Here is a 19,954-nt window from a genome sequence, read left to right on the forward strand (position 1 = left end):
ATGAAAGAATGTATCTTTACGGATTTATCACTTTTTGACTGTCACAACTGAAAGGACCTCATTTTTTGTATTCTAACTGCAACAGGTCTAATTTAAATATATCTAGCTAAGCCCAATCACAGTTCTACTCACGGCCTCGCAGGTTTCGTTTTCACTTTAGCTAACAGATGTAGTTAATATTACATTGGTTCTTGTGTATTCTATTAAAGTTGCTGATACGCAAGGTCAGGATGTGTTACAAAAGGTTCAGAATCCATAAGAGGGATCCTATTCAAAGGATACAAGTTGAGAAGATGATACTACCCATAGCGTATTCATCTATAAGTAGCATTGAAATTACTAGGACATGCAGCTTTCACTTGTAGACTGTGATCTAGCAAGACCTGTGAAACATTTTATTTTTGTGAGTTCTTAGAAAGTAACTGCTGAAGTAAATCCCGAGGCAGACAAAAAGCTTCATTATTTTATGTTCTTAATAAATAACTTACACATGAAATACATGCTAAAGAACAAATGTTGCATTGCAGGTCAGGTCTTGTACTACATGCCAGTTTTTGAGTTCATTATGGCAGAATGTTCCCTGAACAATATTTGACATATTAAATTAGCCTTGCATTAGGATGCAGCAAAAAACTCTGTAAGTCAGCACTGTTTTCTTAGAAGCCATACTCCAAAGAGTAACATAAAACCACACGTATTTTATTTGCAGAAGTAATATATCCTTGGACCAGAATTGCTGAGAATTCTACAGATAAAGACTCACAATCTCGTATCATCTCAAAGCAAATAAACAAAGAGTTTACGACTGAATGAGTCCAATCTTCAGGAGAACCTTAAAGCAGAAAAAGATTAAAGCCTACCTCTCCTCCATCAAAAGGTAACTAGGTTGTAAATAGTCGGAGAAAAACACAGTGGAAAAAAATCTGATGTATTTTTTTATAAAATAATGTTAGATCTAATTGGACTGAAATCTGTCCTCTTATCTCCAGTTAATGTCTCCTTTCATTGACATGGCAAGTTCTGCATTTCTTCCTAAAGAGTACTCTGAATTACTCCTCATGGTTAAATCGAAAAAGATTAAACCCTGAAAACACCATACTCGGAGTACCATGAAGTAAAACCTGACTTATAGGAATGCGCCAGTTAATCACAGAGAGGAGCCAAGAGCGGGTCTCTGTACCATTACAGGCTGGTACCACACACACCGCCGCAAGGCCAGGGAAGGCGCAGGCACCCTGCCGCCGGCAGCCTCAGCCCAGGTTCACACAGCGGCGACAGGGCCCGGCCAAGCCACCGCCGCTGCCACCCGCTGCCCGGCCACCCCCAGCCGAGCGGGACCGGACGCGCCCCCGTTTCCGTGACGGGAGGGGCGGGGCGGCGAGTGGCGGGGCGGGGCGGGGCGGGGCGGGCCTTCCCCACCCACCGCCCAGCCCTCCCTCACTGCGATTGGAGCAACCTGGCGCACCCGGCAGCACTCTCACTTCTGGTTGGCTGAAAGCTCCAGGCTGCCTTAGGGGGCGAATGAAGAGCGGGGTTGTTTCCTGGTTTCAAGATGGCGGCGCTCAGTCCTGTTCCTGTGGCAGGGGAGGGGGGGGAGTGAAGCCTGAGGGAGCGGGTCGGGGCCACAGAGCCGCGCCGCGGGAAGGGGGATGAGGTGACGGCCGCCATGGCGAGCGACGGGGGCAGGAAGCAGTTCTGGAAGCGAAGCGGCGCGAAGGTGCCGGGCAGGTGAGAGGGGCGGCGGGAAGGTCGGGGCCCGCGGGCGGAGGCTCCTCGCGGCGGCCGCGGGCCCGTCCCGTCGCACCGGCAGCGCGGGGCGGCGCGGGGAGCATGCAGCCCGGTGGTGCCGGGCCGTGGAGCGCGGGTCAGCCTGGCCCAGCCCCGCTGCGGGGCCCGTCCCGCCCCGCTGTCTCCCCACCACCGCGCTCCGGCCGCCGCGTTCAGCGGAGCCTCGCAGGTCCCGCGCCCCCGGCGGGGAGCGAGTCCGCCCGGGCGCTGCTCGCAGCCGCGGGCTGGTGCCGCCACCCCGTCGCTCCCGCCGTCCTCTCTCGTTAGCGCGGCCCCGGAGCGTCGCGGTGCTGGGCGCCTCGTTATCTGGTGGAAGGTTGCTGGTGGTGTCAGCAGGCGTTGGTTGTAACTTGTATCGTCAAAGTGGTTTCATAATCATCTGAACGTGCATTGCCCGCCTGATGTCACGGTCAAAAAAGTTAATGTGATTTTGGGGATGCATTTTCTGGGAAATCTTGAATGAGAGCATGTATTTGTAGCTTTTAGCAACGATACAAGTTACAGCGCTTTGTGTCTTGATCCAAGTAATGGCATTTTGAAATACTACCCAGGAAACTGCACTTCATAGGCATGTTGCTGTATTTCAGTTTGTGCTTGATATTTCAAAATATCATCAGTTTCTCAACTTTCTTCCTGAAGTGTGAACAGCAGACCCTGTTGTTCTATCATTGCTAGGACAAACACATTCTCCCATTCAAAACTTCCCAGAGGATAGACCTCCGAAGTCACGTTAACTCTTTTGACCATTGCATGAGGCAGGGAACACATGTTCGGATGATTGTTTAACAATATTCTCTGCTCCCATCTCTAAACTGTTACCACAGTAGAGTAATTCAGTTTATTATCTTCTTATTCTGAAAATAAGGCGTATTCTTGATTCTCAGAGAACAGTAACTATACATTGTACCATTTTACCAGAATTCAAGAAAATAATTCTACTTGTCGTTTAACTTCTTCCATTCTCAGTTACCTGTAAGCGTTGACTGGTAGTGGTTTTGCTTCTCTAGTCATAATCTAAGTCTTTCAGTCCAACTGTTTTTGTATGTCTTGACTACTTATTTTGTAACTTTGCTGACTCTTTTGGGGCTAAAACACTTTTTGACTCTCCTCAGTTACACAGGGTCTATGAATAGGTGCAGTTAATTAACTTGCAGGCTTGTGGAAAAACAAGGGTGCTGTGGAGAATGTGCTTTTGATCTTTTGGTTTTTTTTTTATGTTGTGGAGAGGATTATTGTTACTTGATGGTTACTTTTGTTATTTTTGTTTATATGTATGTTATACATTGTTACTTTATGTGTGAATTTCCATTATGGTCCTTGACTGGAGTGTCTGAAAGAAAGAGGAAATTCTGTGTGTATACCAAAACCGAAAGTGACATCTGACCCTTATGTGAGTGTAGACCAGGAGAACATGCAGACTTGTGGACATGTGGACTGTATGGCATGCAGTTGTGTAGAAAGACTGGAGGTATACTGACTCTTTGATTGGCATGGAATCATGTAAAAATCAATAAAGTGTATAAACCACCACTCTCGGTCATCTCTAGGGCTAATTTCACTACTCTTAATACTACCCTTGTGTAAGTTTAAGCCTCAAAATTTGTGTGACTGCTGTCTTTTTGGCTTGCTTCTATCTCAGGTTTACTAAGGATGGATTTATTTGTATTCATGGTCTTGAGGTTGGTTTGGATTTATCAGGAGGGCATTTGTCTCCTATGTGGTTTTTATTTTTAGTACAGATTAAGGTGAAGTAGATGTTAACATTGCGTATGGTTTGTTCCTCTTGCAATCAGAGAGTTTTGCGATAATTTCTATTATGAAGCCACATGTAAATCTTGATGTGTCTTCTGTGGAGTCTTTTACCTATAAAATAATTTTATAGCTGAAAACTCGAAGGAACGTTTAGTTTGTAGAGAGTTTTATTATTTACACAGTAGCATACTGTGTCATTGTGTTAGAGATTATAGTGAATAAATCTGTCTTTGGAAGCTTATTAATTTCAAAACATTTGATTTTAATACTCCCATGGCTTTTTTTCTCTAGCATGCCATATTTTGCATTTTTCTTTCAGCTCTGTTCTTTAGTAATTGTTAAGAAGGGGCTGGTTGGAATTTGAGTGACAAGGACACATAGAAGATCATATCTTTACAGACATTTCATTGAGAATTTTTATTTTTTTGCGAGAGGTAAATGAAGAAATGATGAAACAGAAAAAGACTTTAAAAGCAGTGTAGATTCCTATTGCAGAATTAACTTTTTTCTTGTTTTAGTTCCTGAGTGGAAAAGTCAGTCAGCCTAAATTAGCCTAGGCCTCAAAAAGAGCTCCTGTGTGGCAAATCTGTGGTTTTTATTAAGTTACTTTTTAGTGTACACTTCAATTTCAACATTATTTTTGGTGTTATGTGGGATTCTTTGAAACAGGAAACTGTTGGAACATTTCAGTTCTGTTTATTATTTACTATTTATTTACTACACAGAAAACCCTCAAATGTTTAATTACTTTTGTGATAACTCTCTTTCTTTTCCTTTAGTATTCAACATGTGTATGGAGCTCAGCATCCACCTTTTGATCCATTATTGCATGGAACGTAAGTTAACCTAATACTTAAATATGCCAGGTGGTTTGGATCTCCTCTGCCTTCTCTGCTCTTTCTTCCCTGATGTCTATAAAGCTTATTGCTAACAGTCCTTTTTCAATTTTTGTTGTAATCTTGGCTTCTCTGTTCTAAGTGCTCTTTTGTGACTTCCTGATGCTTACTGTATTGGGAATAACAAGTCAGCTGTTCAGTTCTTAACAGAGTTTGCCAACTGTTATCATCTGTTTGCAGTGTCCTATATATTGGAAATCGTATGGTAAATATTAATCTTAATTTAGCAGAAGAAGCTTACAACTGGGGTATAAGCAGCTTTCCTGCATGCATCTTTCTATTGATGGACTGAATTTGTCTTATCTAAAGAGAAAAGAGTCAGGCTGTGGTGTAGATCATTTTGAGGTGAAGGTGGGCTTGTGAATAAGGAGACAGCAGGTAGAATAGATTTTACAGTGATTTAAAAAATTATTGCCTTAGATCACAATTGTTGGATATCAGAACACAATGTATATGAAAATGACAACATGGTAAACATCATTAGTAACAAAATAAATTTTATGCTGATAACCCATAACTAATACAAGTGAATTATTTTCATCTCCTTATGGCTGAGGTATTTAGCTGAAGTGCTGCATTCTGACAGCTTCTGGGTTTTTTTTGTTTTGTTGGTTGGTGTGGGTTTTTTTGTTTGTTTTTTGTGAGTTGCTTTTTTTGAAAGGCTGTTTTAAGCTTTGTCAAAGACAAAGTTGTATCTGGTTTGTTGGTAGTTTTCACAACTCCTTTGAAATTAAAATGTTGGTGTATGTGAGAATTCTTGGGAAATTTTATAACTGATGAAGTGAACAGTCCAAAGCAGGAAGGGGAAAAAAAAACCCTGTTAGATAGAGCAGTGTTGGCTTGGGAGGAGGCCGTACTTCTAGTGGATTTTTTTCAAGGGCTGGTTTGAAATGGCACAAGTAAACATGGGCTATTTAAGTTTCAGATGATACAGAGTTGAAAGCAGTTGAAATATGTGACCTTAAGGACTGAAGAAAAAGGAGTGGGATGAATTGGTTCAAAATGTGGAGTGTTAGAGACTCAAACTAGAAAGTTACAAAACCTAGAAGCTTATTGCTTGAAGTTGTGACAGAAGAGGAGAAAGATCTTGCTATTTTAGACAATGATGGTAAGATGGGCAAAAGTGTTAGTATTGTAGCATCTGTTAAGAAAGATATTCCCTGTAATGCATAACAGAAACGTTACTGACATTGTATGAAGATTGTGTGAGAACTTTTTCTGGTTTCCAGTTCTGGCTGCCTTAACAGAAAAAAGGTAAACTAGCACAGGTGGAAAGACAGACATGGCCAGAAAGGGCCATTAAGTTAATGGCAGAAGCTTTTATTTTTTTGAGAGTCAACTGGGAACATGCTCACCTTTATGCCTTTTTTAGCTGAAATCCGAAGGAAGTTGCGATTGTTCTAACTGAGAATAAGTCCCAAGCTAGGGTAGGTTACTTCTTTCATCTGTTGAAAGAGGGACAGAATGTTCGGAGCTCATCAAGCTGCACTTAGGCAGGGTATTTCCTCTAGGTACTAGTTTATGAGAAGAGCAAAGTTCTGTAGCAAATCTATACTGGAGTGCCTGAATGGGGAGGAGTGATAGATTTGATGAGCTTTAAGGTGAAACTTGATTTGTTTATGGCAGTGATTGTATTACGTGATTGCTTATGATGACTTAAGAGTAGACCTGATGACTTGGTTACTGCTCCTGTGTTGTTATGCAGCAGTTGCATTGAAAGGACTGAAATCTCTACAGAAGTTCATGAAGAGAGAGGTGCAGTGTGTCCTGATTGTCTTATAAACTATTCCATTAGTATTCCTTTTATTTGACTTTGGGGTTGGTCTCTTTATTGTTTGGTTTTCTTTGTTTGTTTGTTTTCTTTTTTTAAGATAAGGGAAGGAAGGATTTGTTCAGCTTCCATTCAAAGCCAAGAAGAATCAATTTTTACCTGCCCTTGTTCTTGACATATTCAGCTGTATTTTGTCATGGGTGGATGTAACAGGATTGGAGGGAGATAAATATTTGCTACCTATGTAATGTCAAGCACGGACTTTTGGGTTTTTGCCCTATCCACAGTTTTTTCTTACTCCATTACTCGTTCTTTAAATACTGTTTATTTGTTTTTGAACAGCTTGATAAAACCACCAGCTTCAAAGCCACCTACAACTCCAGTGAAACTAAAGAAAGTCAGCACCTTCCAAGAATTTGAAAGTAACACAAGTGATGCTTGGGATCTTGGGGATGATGATGATGAACTCTTAGCAATAGCTGCTGAAAACTTAAATACAGAGGTGGTCATGGAAACAGCTCACAAAGTAATTCAGAATCACAGCAAGCTACAGGAACAGCATAAATCTGAGGAAGAACATCTACAGGAAGAAAAAGTAGAATTCGCAGAGCTGACTTCAATTGCAGGTGGTGATAATCGGCTTGTTAAATCAGTGAGTGAAGGTCATACATCAAGTTCATCAGGTATGTGAAAAAATGAAAAATCAACTGGGGAGAGCTATAATATTTGCCCTTTAAGACATTAACCCCTTCCCAACCTTTTCTTAATACCACAGGAAAATATTATTAATCGATACTGATTTGAGGGGGATCCTGCATACCATACTAAACTGTAGAGCATGTGTGTGAGAAATACATGGGTGAGGGAAGTAGGGAAGTATAATTTAACTTTTTGTTTTCAGCCTTAATACATCCTCAGTTTTGGAAGGAAGTTGCACTCTTGAATGTGTTTTAGTTAACTGCACCAAGATATATGCAATTAATAGTATTCCTACTATTTTGAAAAAATTGTGATTAAAATGCTACTATGTAAAGTATATTGAAAAAATGGGGAAAACCATGCATGTGGAGTTGGGTATTTATCCTCATGTGATCTGGCCTGTGTTTATTGCAATGATTTCCCAGTCTTTTTTTTTTTTTTTTTTTTAGACTGTTGAGGGAGACAAACTGCTTTCAGTAGCACAGAAATTTTAGAAATCAACTAGCCTTGCTGTTAGTATGATCTCTAATGAGTGTATTTTAATTGTGGAATACTGCTTGGAAGAGGAATTGTGGAATACTGCTGAATCCAAGTAATTTGAAGTCCAAACTTGTGCTATACTTGGAAGCTTCCATTTCTTCAAAATATAATTCTACTTTGAATTTACAAAACTTACTAGTAGCCTTCTCACTAGCTGAGGCTAACTGTTATGCTTCTTTTTCCCTTCAGATAATGCTAGTGAAAATTCTTCCATGCAGAGATCACAGTCCCTTCCACAAACTTCCACACCTCCCTTGGTGAGTGGAATGGCAGACTATCATGCCTCAGTTAGTCCTGCGTTAACTGAAAGAGAAGCATCCCGATTAGACAAATTTAAGCAGCTACTTGCTGGCCCCAATACAGATCTCGGTGAGTATTTCTTACAGGAGTGATGAATTACATCTAAATTATTCTTTAACTATAAAAGTTTCTTGTTTGATGAACTGTTATGTCTGATGGTTTGGTTTTGATCTAATCCTTTCAACATTTAGAATGGGTCTTGCAAAAGGAAGATGGAATAAATTTGAATGCTTGTATTCATGCTTATAATACACAATTTGCATTCATCCTACTAATATGTAGGGTGTTAGATGGCTTCTTGTTCTATTCTTTCTCATGTTATTTATTCCTAGTGGACTAATGTCTGGAGAAACAACAAAGTGTAATTAGCTGTGTTTAGTGTTAATGCCTGATAATGGAACAGCATGCATTATAAGAATGATTCTCACGCTTAGAAATATGAATGTGAAAAACTGAGGCGTGGGAGTATTACTGCTTGTCTACCCAGCGAGCATTCTTTATGTTCACAGACTGATACAGTAGTTCTGTGTCTCATCTGTAAGTGCTGACAACATGTTAATGTGAAAACAAATGTATTGTCAGATAACTTGACTGTTCTCTTTGTGCACTGGATTTTAACTGCTGAATAGTAAATACAAGTGCTTGAAACGGTGTCACAAAATCAAGTGGCTTTGTATCCCAAGTGAAAATCTGGAGCAAGTAGAAATAGTATGCTGTATTTGGAGAACTTGGCTGGTCACTTAGATGTAGGAGTATAGATCAAAATAATTGGTAAAGAAAATGACTTTTAGTTAGACTGTTCTGGAAGGTAGATACAGGAAACTTGTGGAAGGAAGTAGAAACTGCATGTTTGCAGTTCTTGAATTGACACATTCCTGTCCTGTAGTTGTCATGACTTCTTCAATATAATATAGGTCAAGTTGTGGCTTTTTTCCGCCCTTCTTTCCATGCTGTGTCTTACTGTGAGATTGATGCTAACAAAGTAGAACTATGGAAACAATACTTACTAGAGGAGACTTAACACTTCACTGAGTTATAGGATGTTCTTAAAAAATGCAACTGTCAATAAACTGAGGTGTTAAAACAAATCGTGTGTTCTGTATAAGCTTGAAAATGATAATCAAGTAGCACTTTTTCTCTTTTTGTTCTGAACAGATATTATGAGCTATGTGATTGTGACTGACATGAAAACTCATGATTAAGACTGTTGTAACTGTAGAAGTCTTTGTTATATAAGGTTACAAAGTCAGAGGGAAGACAAAGTTTAAATTACACTTACCCATTTCACTTTCTGTCTAATTAAATGGGAATCCTTTCCGAGTGAATAAAATTTAGGGTTTAAAATAAAATATTTTTGGAAAGGTGTGAAATAAAATCTCCACTCTTATTCAGAGTGCAGTCACGCTGACTGGTGAGTTTAGTCAATGTTATTAAAACAAACTAGGTTTAGGGTTTTTTCCCTATTGAACTTTCTAGATCTCACACAGTAATATACATAGGGATGTGAAATTTGAATATGTTGCTCTTGGATATTTTCACATTTCAATAATATCAATAAGCTGTCAATCTTTCTTGTATCACTAAATGTCTTTTCTATGTCTGTTTATAGGAAGCTTGTTTTTTCTTTAGTGCAAACTGTAATCAGTTTCTCTTCTGTGCAAACTAATCAGTACTGAATTTGAAGTTCGGGGAATTAGAATTCTAAGTCTAGTTTCGATTTTTTTTAAGTATAAAAAATATTTTGACTTTTGTGTCTTGGATATATCCAGTAGATTTCCTAACATCTATAAATAATACATGATTTTTCTGAGTGAAAGAAATGAAGACTATTGAAGATCAGGAAGGTGTTAGTAGTAGATGATATGTGATGGTAGTGCTTGGGCTACGTTATATATATTAGGGAAAGTGTGTGTATGCATATATACATATACAAACATGTATATATGTGTATGATTGTATGTGCAGTTCATCAGAATCTGATGTGTATGTGTGTACGCATTTTGGGGAGATTTTTGGTTCAGCTCCATGTTACAATGCAGACTTAATTTTAAAAGGATTCTTGATTTATCATGACAGTAGTAGCCTAGGAAACTGCTGTGGGTTGTGTGTGGTGGTTTGTTTGGGTTTTTGTTGTGTGCGCTGTAGATTTATTTTTTTTCTTTTTCCTTCAGAGCAATACTGAAAATGGACTAAGATAGAACTAGGTAACAGGCTCCAAGCTAAAGGGTTGACCTGCTGGGAGGCAGCTCTGTGGAGAAGGACCTGGGAGTTCTGGTGGACAAGTGCCCATGAGTCAGCAGTGTGCCCTGGTGGCCAAGGAGGCTGATGGGATCCTGGGGAGCATTAGGAGGAGTGTGGCCAGCAGGTTGGGGAAGGTTATCTTCCCCCTGTACTCTGCCTTGGTGTGGTTGCATCTGGAGCCCAATTCTGGACTCTCCAGTTCAAGAGACGGGAAGCTACTGGAGAGGGTCCAGTGGAGGGCTATGGGGAAACTATTAGGGGACTGGAGCATCTCTCTTATGAGGAAAGGTTGAGAGAGCTGGGCTTGTTCAGCCTGGAGAAGAGAAAACTGAGAAGGGATCTTATCAATGCGTACAACATTTGAAGGACGAGTGTTAAGGGGGATGGGGCCAGGCTCTTTTCAGTAGTTCCCAGCAACAGGACTAGGGGCACCGGGCACAAACTGCAGCACAGGGAGTTCTATCTGAATATAAGGAAATGTTCCTTTACCTTGAAAGTGACAGAGCACTGGAACAGGCTGCCCAGAGAGGCTGTGTAGTCTCCTTCGCTGGAGATACTAAAATCCTGCCTGGCCGTGATTCTGTGCAACCTGCTCTAGGAGAACCTGCTTTAGCAGTGTGATTGGATGAGATGATCTCCAGAGGTTCCTTCCAACCGTGACCATTCTGTGATTTTGTGATTCCATGACTTGTAGTGAGTACTGAAGGGGCAGGTAGCTATTCTGTTGTAGCTGGCTCATTCTCTTTGTGTGTGTGTGATATTGTGGTATGTGTGGGTCTTTGTTTTGTGTTAGATCCACAGATAGTTGGGTTTTGTTTGTCATAATGAATTGGTGAGTAGCTGTCTTGGAGATATTTTAGCAAATATTTCTGTTCGTTTCTGCATGTAGTAGGGTTGGTTTTGCTTGGAAGTAATAGTACCAAAAGTAAATTATTTCTGCTGACTTTGTTTTCTTGATATGGTTTTGCATATTGTTGAAAGAGATTAAGAAATCCTTTCAAAGCAATATAAAATAAGTTAAACTGTGGAACTGAGTCACACAGGTTTTCAGCTCAAGGCTTATTATCATAACATGAGAAGCCAACATAGACTAAGAACACTAAGTAATACATATGACCTTGAAATCCTTTCAGTTAATTTGAATAATCATTATCCCATAAAGACAGTGTAGAATGGAATGTTAGTCTTGTATGTCAAATAGAGGTTGTGAAAGAGTGTTCTTTTACAAGAAAAATCTCAAAAAGATGGATTGTGCATATAAATTTGGAAGTGAAGATTATTTTGGCTACTGAAGTCCACTAATAGATTTTGGATTTGGGTTTGGTCCATAGGTTGGATATTGTGAAGTGGTGCAAATAGGTAGGTTCTATCAACCCTATCAGATTATATACTGAGCAAAATACTACACCAGGTATAGCATGCAGTTGGGATATGAATCCACTGGTAAATATTACATAATGACAGAACCATTTTTAATGTTTCTGTGTACAGTTTGATCCATCAGATGCTTATATACACAAATAGTTATTAAAGCAAGGTACAATCTGAGAATACGAACTGGGAAAGGAAGAAAAGGAAAAAAAAAAAAGAAAAACACTCCAGAATTCTCAGCTTATAAAAGAATTCATTCTTCTAGGTTGCTCAACTCTTCTTTGTGAATAAAGAGCCTATGTCCATGGCTCAAAAGTGCCATTAACTTGCTTTTAATGTTTTGTAGAGCTGAACAAAACCTCACTCTTGTAATTTATAATTGCCCTTGCAGTTGTTCTGAATCTTTCCTTAAGCCTAAGACACTTCTCTGTCCTGCAGGCTTTTTTGTTTGCATGATAAAACAGATGCAAATAATATGCCTTATTTCCATTTGACACTTTTTATTTGACTATTGCTATGCTGTTATTACCTCCAATATAAATTGAGAAGCTTAATGTGAATTGAACGTCAAGAGTAGTTAGCTCTATGAAAAAAGGCCAGTTCCTATAGAAATGGTACGTCTAGGGACGTGAATTGTGCTGCAGGAGAGAGGTATTCAAGAGAATATACTTTCAAGTAGTAATGTAATGCAGAGAATAGGAAGATAATCCCATAAGGTTAAAATTACAGAATGGAAGCTGCTAAACAAGCTGTACCATGTTATGGCGAGAAAGGTGGTCTGGTAGAAGGAGCCTGGTGTAAGTAACAGTTGTGATGGGAGAGGGACTTGAGGACTGGCCCCTGTCAGTCAGATCATACTGAAGTGTACTGGGTGCAAATTCAGGAAGCAGGATAGGACTGAAGACAGCAGCAGGACAGCTGTGTTTAGCAACAGCTGCCGAGTAGACTGTAAGGCCTGTGTGTTACAGAGCCTCCCACTCCTGGTACTGCACGGCCGGTTATTTAGAGGGAACAATTTACACTAGTTGTTTTGTGCAATCAACCTGTGCTTATGGTTGCCTTGCAGTCAATTCGATGTAGATTTACTTCATTTCAGGCCTCGTCTTAACTTGTAATGGACCTTGCGTTACTGAATGAAGATGGGCTTTGTGCTTCCACAATCTTTTGCAAACAATTGGTTGCTTTAAGAGGAGGGGAGGGGATGGGATTTTAACAAAGTAGTGTGCGGAGAGTGTCTCTGAGAAGAAATTTCTTTTTGCTTCAACAGGCCACTGCTTACATTTTTAAGAGGGACAGTACTGCCATGTCTACCCTCTTTCCAATTTAAGATTAACTCTATTAAATTTGTTAGACTTGTGTTTTTAAGTAGTCTTGTAGAACATTTTAGGGAGCTGTTTACTGTGCAAACACTGTAAGCAAACTATTGATAAAATCAGACTGACTTGAAACAACAAACAAGTTATCTCATGCTTGTGACCTCAGCACAGCAGACATGATGGCTTTTGTAATATCAATCCAAAGAATAGCCTATTAAAGCCCTTCCTTAACTCCCTCTTTATCTTCAAATCAAACTGCTTTTCTGCTTTTCTTATATACATAGAGCTAATGAGTATGTAATTGAATGTCAGGAACATACTTATTTAAATATGTTTTATTTAAATAAACAACCAACAGTAACCTTGGTGTACTGTATTCTATTGATTTAATAAAGCTTCATAACACTGTAATGCTACTGTTATGCAACATAGCACATGTATATCAAATTCTTCAAAGTCAAAACCAACTGATTTCTTAAGATGTAAAGTTGTTCTGCATGTTAAGTTGACTTTTCTTTCTGCTTAGTCAACATGTATTCAGAGTTGAACAAAATAACATACTGAAGTTTAGTATGCTACCTTGGTAAAAATAATAAAGACCCTGTAAAAGCACTCATGAAAATGGTAAGGCATTCCTATCTTAAACTTACTCATATTGCTGTATCTTATATTCACCTTCAAAAGCTCAGTTTCATTTACTGATTGTAAAAAAAAAAACAAACAAAAAACAAAAAAAACAAAACAAAAACCCAAACTCTAAAAGGCAAACCTTTGCAGAGCACTCCACAGGCTGCTGAGTGGGGTGCTGTCTCTTAGCCAGTCCTTTGCTATAGAGGTAGTAGATAATGTGAAGTCTCACAGAACGTGTAAGGAATAGCTGAACTTTGATTAATCTGATGACAAAAATTAATTCTGTAATTTCTGGAATTACAAATGGTGTAATCTTAGGTTATCTCATTACAAAAGTGTGTTGCTGCTGTGTACTGTGATAAAAGAATTCTAGGGTGGATCTCTAGATATGAAATCTAGAAAGAAAACTTAAGGTGTGTCTTCCCCCCCCCCCCCCCCCATCACAGTTGTCATCTATATTGTAGCAACTTAAAGTATGATTTTTCTATTTGTGTTTATGGTTGTTTGTATATTCTAGACGTATATTAAATGTGATTAAACATAGTAATTATCTTTTCTTTCATTTATGGTTCATAAATGTAGTAGTCTGTAACAGCAATCCGTTATGTCCTTTAAAACTGTTTGTCAAACTGATGTTATTGAAAAGTTTCATTAACTTTACAAAATGCATTAATTGAAATGAACTTGATTAATACTGTTTCCAGCTTCATTAATTTATCCGCACTGAACTGCGTAGCAATTTATCTCTGTGCTCCTAGTCCATCCATGTCATTCAGATTTTTATTGCCCCCTGCAGTTTTGAATTATTTATAGTTGATCACACTAGTGGTTATTGTTATTCCTGTTTGTTAATACGTAGTATAAAGTGAACGTGTGTCCTGCTGCTGCTTCTTCATGTGACATATCTGTCTTTTCAAACTATTACTACTAAAAGGTGTCATCTCTGATTGCTGTTCTAGTTAGCTCGTTATCTATAAAACATGCTTGCTTTTTCAGCCAGTAAACGAGACTAGTAAAAAAGTCATTAGTCTACCAGCAGGGTTTAGGACATTTTTTTTTTTTAATTAAATCTTCTGAAATAATTCAGTGCTAAATATCTAAATAATTCATTATATTAATTACGTTTTGCTGGATTAGTATTTTGTCTTCCTGTTTTCTATGGCTTAGTCTCATAACTTGTGGTTTTACGTAATAATCAGCATTTGTTCCGAGTACTGCTTTAGTGGGATATTTCAATTTAAATATTATTTTTCATTCTAACTAGGTGATAATGGGCTCTTGGAACAATTTCAAGAGGATTTTGCGTAGTTTGTCTCCATAGGATATATTTCTCTTCTTTTGTGAAGATATTTGATTGATGTAGTAGTCATTGGATTATATAATGTGTTGGCATTTTCAACTATTGGTATTGGACGAGTCTTTAAATTTATTTTTTTTAGTAAACTTTTTATTTTCTTCCAGTTTTCCTCTCTTTTCTGTAACTCCTCTGATCTCGGGTTTTTGGTGTTTTGTGTGTGGGATTCTTTTTCAGTTCCTCTTTTATACCCCTACTTCATAGTATTCAAAACACAAGTTAAAATAGTTAATTTAGTAATTGGAGACTGCTCTCAATCCACTCGGTTCCCCAGCCTCTGCTGATACTGGTGATTGCCCTGACCCAGGCGCAGGACCTTACACTTGGCCCTTGCACTGAACAGCTGCAGATCCTGTTAACAAACAAAACAATCTTCTCTTGCCTCAGTTCTGAAAAAGGAGCCTGTACCTTAAATCTTTTACTTTTTCTTTTTTTTTCTTTTTTGTTTTTTGGCAGGAGCTTTGATATTCAAGTCAGACTTGATTAACAAACTGATATGGGGCATTACCGGCTACACAGAAGAGCCCTAGTTCTGAGACTCTGGACTTCTTTCAGGAAATACTTGCCAGTAAATCAAGGATCTCTTGTCTGTTTTTGCTGATACTAATTGCAGCAGCATGGCATAGAGAGTAAAACTTTGGTTTTGTGCTGAAGTCCACAGAGAGCATTCTAGATTAAAACCATTGATCTGAACACTACTCAAAGAAATACGTTCTTAGTACAGTCTTTAAAACTCCCACATTATACTCTTGGCAGTAGGTTCCTTTCAGCAAGTTAGTGCTAATTCTCTTTTCAAATGGGTTTGGATGTAGAGCATTATAATGGGACTGTAAGTTCAGCTGATATGAAGGAATTACTGTTCCAAAAAAAAATAAAATCCCCAAATTATCATCCAAATTCATGTATATACACAAAATTGCCGTGGTAGTTACCAGTAACTGATCATTGAAAACAATGGGAATTAGATAGCATTCTATTAAAATTGCAGAATTCATCGATTAAAAGTTTTTTCATGTCCATTGAAGCTTTAATAGAGTTTTCAGGAGATCATATACCCCTCATTGTATTGATTTGTGATCAGGTATTCAAAAATCGTCTTTAAGCTTGGGCCATGAGGTGAAGAATACGATTCAGAGGCATATTGTACTCTGGAGGAGCTGGGAGAAAGAAAGGTACTATATGGTGAAGTTTTGTTGTAGTTTTTTGGGTTTTTTGGGCTTCTTTAAATTTATTTTTTTCGGTGCACTATCTCCCTTTCTTTCCTGATAGCATCATGAAAGCTGAACTTACACAGATGCTATGTGAAATCCCCATTATTATAGCGAAAGAGACCTGGGTGACAAGTTTGGTGCTCCCTGTGGTAGTCAAACTCTCCAAGGGTGCAGCCTTGCCTGCTTCACACGTCATCCTGCAGATGACATGGTAGGGGAGGAACTTCCTAAGGATGTCACGAGCAAGACTATTGAGAACTTTGAACTTTCTATGGGTCCTGAAGCTTTTGAACATAAAGGTTAGCAATTTACATGTTGTAATGAGTGGCACATCCTACTTGTAAGTCAGTTTACCAAGGCTCAAGGAAGTAAACTCTTTGTGTATATTTTCTTGCTGCCATCCGTTCTGCTGTTAAAAAAAAAAAAAAAAATAGAAACTTAAGTCATAGTTCATTAGTAGGAAGTCCAAAACCGGAAGATATACAATAAAGCAGTTATTGCCTGGGTAGATAATCATAGTGGAGCATAGTTCACTCTGTAAGTTTGTGCTATGCTGCCTTCCTGATACTGATTATTGGTTAGATATGTCCTCACGTGTTTTATCAATAAGTGACAGTTACTTTGGAGATGTAATATATGTTTGCAGATAAATGAGAAAACCTTACATGGATTAGAGGCTATGGGCTAGCCTTTTACAGGAGTTTGTAATAAAGGTGGGAAATGCAGGAAAAACTTCTAAACCCCATCTAGAATGTTTTTTAAAAAAGATATAGTTTTTTCTGTTTTAATTATGAGTCTTTACTCCAATGATTGTATTGGAAATATTTTCAGTTGAGGTATAGATGTTCTTTGACAGCTAGGTGTGTGTTACTGGCTGATGCTGAGAACTGAAATGAGAGTAAAAGGATTTTTCTTTTTATATACTAACAACTTTTTATTTTTTGTGAACTGTGAGCTAAGCACAGCTACTCTACCTCCCTTAGCGCTTGACCAGAAACTGAAATTAATGCGGCTTTCTTGTCTTTCCAAATTCATGAAATGTTTAGGAGCAATACACTACAGTCCCAGTAGTCTTCTCACTTTAGAGTTGATTGGCAGACATTAGCTCTCCTTAGAGGCAGGAAATGGTAAAATGTCAGATTCCTGAAAGTGCCATGCAATTCACTATATTAATATGAACAGAAAGAGCCAAATGCAGTAGTTGAAAGGCAATTTGTAAGCTATTTTGGATGACAAATCAGTTGGCTAATTTTGCAAGATTGCATGCTTTTTTGTTTGACTTTCCAAACTCAGCTTTGAATGCAAGTGGAGAAAGTGATCCAAGAGCAGAATTGTACACCTAGTGAGCTGTTACATGTGAAATCCTCTGTCTGATTTGGATCCTTGTTATTCTGTATGTCATGAAGTTTATCAGCAGCTTTCCTCCTAAGCCGAAGATACCGAGGGAAACTATAAAAAGAAAGGTCTTTGCTCTTATATGGGAAATAAATGTATATTGTAGGTAGACTTAGTGGTTTTGGTTTTTTGTTAGTGGGGGAAGCTCTCTAGTACTAGCTGTTGTGAATAATTGCATTAATTTTGTGGCTCAGTAATCTAGACATGTATCTATTAATCCTGATTATTTGAGGTATGCCTTTTTTTGTACTGTAGTTTCACTGTGAAGGACCAGTGTCAGATTGCATTTTTTGAAAGTATATATTGCAGTAGTGTTCTGTTTTTTTAAAGTCTGTTTTGTATGAGTGTTTTCTAAAAAACATGAAGCTATAATGTTATAAATCTATGCCTTTTTTATTTGTTCTAAATGCATATGAATATTTTAATAAAAAAGTGGGGGAGGATGGAGCACAGTTGACATTGTCCAAAAATAAATAATGGTTACTTGGCTGTTCACTTAAAAACTGCATTTTTCTTGTGATTGGTCAATAGACTGTAAAACTCCATCTTCTCCCTAAACGGGAGAAACAAATACTGACTGTTATTTCTAATTAAGTAGGAAAATTGTCTCCTTTAACTGGTACTGTAAGTGGTATTTTCTATTTTCTCTATCTCTGTGTAGATAACTTATTTTACTTGGAAAGTTTGCTAGAGACTGTTTGAATGTCTTCAATGTGAAAACAAAAAGGTTGATGCACAGAAATGGAATGTTGCAGGAGAACTGTGAAAAACTATAAGGCCATTTAAAATCTTATACTGGCATAGTTGTTCTTTTTTACTTATTTTCATAATGTACATTGTTGGCTTCACTTGTTGCAACTCTTCTAGTGGTTTTATCAGTCTTCCTTTTGCTTTAGTCTTCATAGTCTTCTCCTCGCTTGATTTCTCATACCTTCCAAAACCAACCTCATCTACTTCTGCTTCTCTGACTTGCTATGTGAAATAGCAGACAAGATGTACTTTCCTGCTCCCTTCTAGCAAAGGTCCTAAAAAGAGTCTTACCCTGTGTTTACAACATAGGGTTGGGCTTTATTTCCTGTTTTCTGCATGCATTCAGAAGGACTCTTTGTTCCATTGAGAAGATTAAGGCAATGGTTGCTTAAAAAAAAATAATAATGAAGTGCCTAACAGAGCTATTATTCATTTTGGAAACCAGTTGCTGTGGTTGCCATAGTAATAACAAGCCCTCTATTGAAGCTATTTTCTATATGTACTGCCTGTATTATAACATGCTGTTGGGGGAGCTGCTGTTCTGTGCATCTATGCTCTTGAAAGAATTTTCCAGCTTTGTGTAGTTAAATTAGCCAAGGAATTTATGTTATAGGTATGTAAACCATGTACATTTAGTTTATCATATCTATTGTGGAGTTGTTTATGCAGACCATCACTTCATGTAGCCATTTACTATAATCTCAATGAAATAACAGCTGCATCAAAAATGAATAATGCATACAGAGAAATTTTGAACTCCTTTAATATTCCTTGCTTATTTTTTATTTATTTGTAACTGATAGAATGATGAGCTTGTAGTTTGAAAAAAAAATACTTCTAACTTGGTTGTTTCCTTTTGTGTGTTTTAGGTGTAATGGGTAGTAGCTCTACTAATAGTTCTTAGGGCTAGAAAGCTGGTAAAGTAATGGCATGTTTTCTATGTAGAATGCTCTGTGAAACATTTATGGAATATGAAGAATCTCTAGATCTACTGCAGTAAAAGGATATTGTCCTAAGATTTCTTTTAGAGTAATTGCATAACTTCAGAGTAATTAGAGTAATAGAGTAACTTTTTCTTCAAAGAGCAGAAATAAAACATTTTTTTCCAAAATCAGATGATCTTGTTCACTACAATGTATATCTGAATTTATCTACCAATTTGAAGCATTTACATACCACATTATCCCTTCATAATAAGATATCCTAACCCAACAATATTTCTGCAAAGAATAAATGCTGTCTCTGAAGCAGAAATGACACTTGGCTAGATCTATCAAATGGAGATATTTTTGCTCTAAAATCCATGGGGTTTTATAAAAATTTTCATACTAGTCACTGAATTATGTAAAATAATGCTACAACTGAAAGACAGAGTAGCAGCTGGGGTTCAAGGTGTTGCTTCAGAAAGTATCATTTTAATCTGGGACAGAGTTTATAGACAAGGTTTTGCAAATACTGGTTCTGGATCTGGCTAATTTAACCTCTAAATCAGTAGGTTAATTTCAGTCCTGTGCTTCCATTTTCAACAAGTGATCATGTCTGTGATAATTATTTTGAAAATGAGCAGTTGCAAAACACTGTCCTGGAATTTTAAGAAAACATTAATTATATTGAAGCAAGGATATTTTTGCAATACTTTTGCATTGAAAATGTGTGCCGGATTTGTAGGTGGCATTGAAACTCCATCGTAGAAATCCTGTGCAGGGGAGCATGTTCCTGGTTCATAACTAGGACATCTAGTTCCTTGGGAAATCTGCAATGGGAAAGAGTTAGTATACTGACAGTAAATTGAAATTATGCTTTGACTAGGGAAAATAACATTTCAATGACAAATCGTTTAATGGTTAATTAGATATTAAATAGAGGACAAGTTTCAAATATAAGTGCAAGTACATTTCCTGGTACTCTGAGTCTTGGTTGAGGATGGATTTCTTCTGATA

General features: G+C 38.0%; 1 protein-coding gene across 4 annotated transcripts in view; it reads left to right on the top strand.

The window, feature by feature from the left end:
* The first annotated feature begins 1,530 nt into the window (after positions 1-1,530).
* The window catches only part of TBC1D22A (TBC1 domain family member 22A), a 180,182-nt gene continuing 161,758 nt past the window's right edge, over positions 1,531-19,954 (top strand). For all 4 annotated transcript variants that reach the window (XM_037387552.1, XM_037387553.1, XM_037387555.1 and 1 more), the window contains exons 1-4: positions 1,531-1,728; positions 4,320-4,376; positions 6,550-6,890; positions 7,636-7,815. In XM_037387552.1, coding sequence (XP_037243449.1) covers positions 1,667-1,728; positions 4,320-4,376; positions 6,550-6,890; positions 7,636-7,815 — 640 coding nt within the window. In that variant the 5' untranslated portion in view covers positions 1,531-1,666. The remainder of the gene's footprint in view (positions 1,729-4,319; positions 4,377-6,549; positions 6,891-7,635; positions 7,816-19,954) is intronic.

The sequence above is a fragment of the Falco rusticolus genome, chromosome 5 (assembly GCF_015220075.1).
Source record: "Falco rusticolus isolate bFalRus1 chromosome 5, bFalRus1.pri, whole genome shotgun sequence".
NCBI lineage: Eukaryota > Metazoa > Chordata > Aves > Falconiformes > Falconidae > Falco > Falco rusticolus.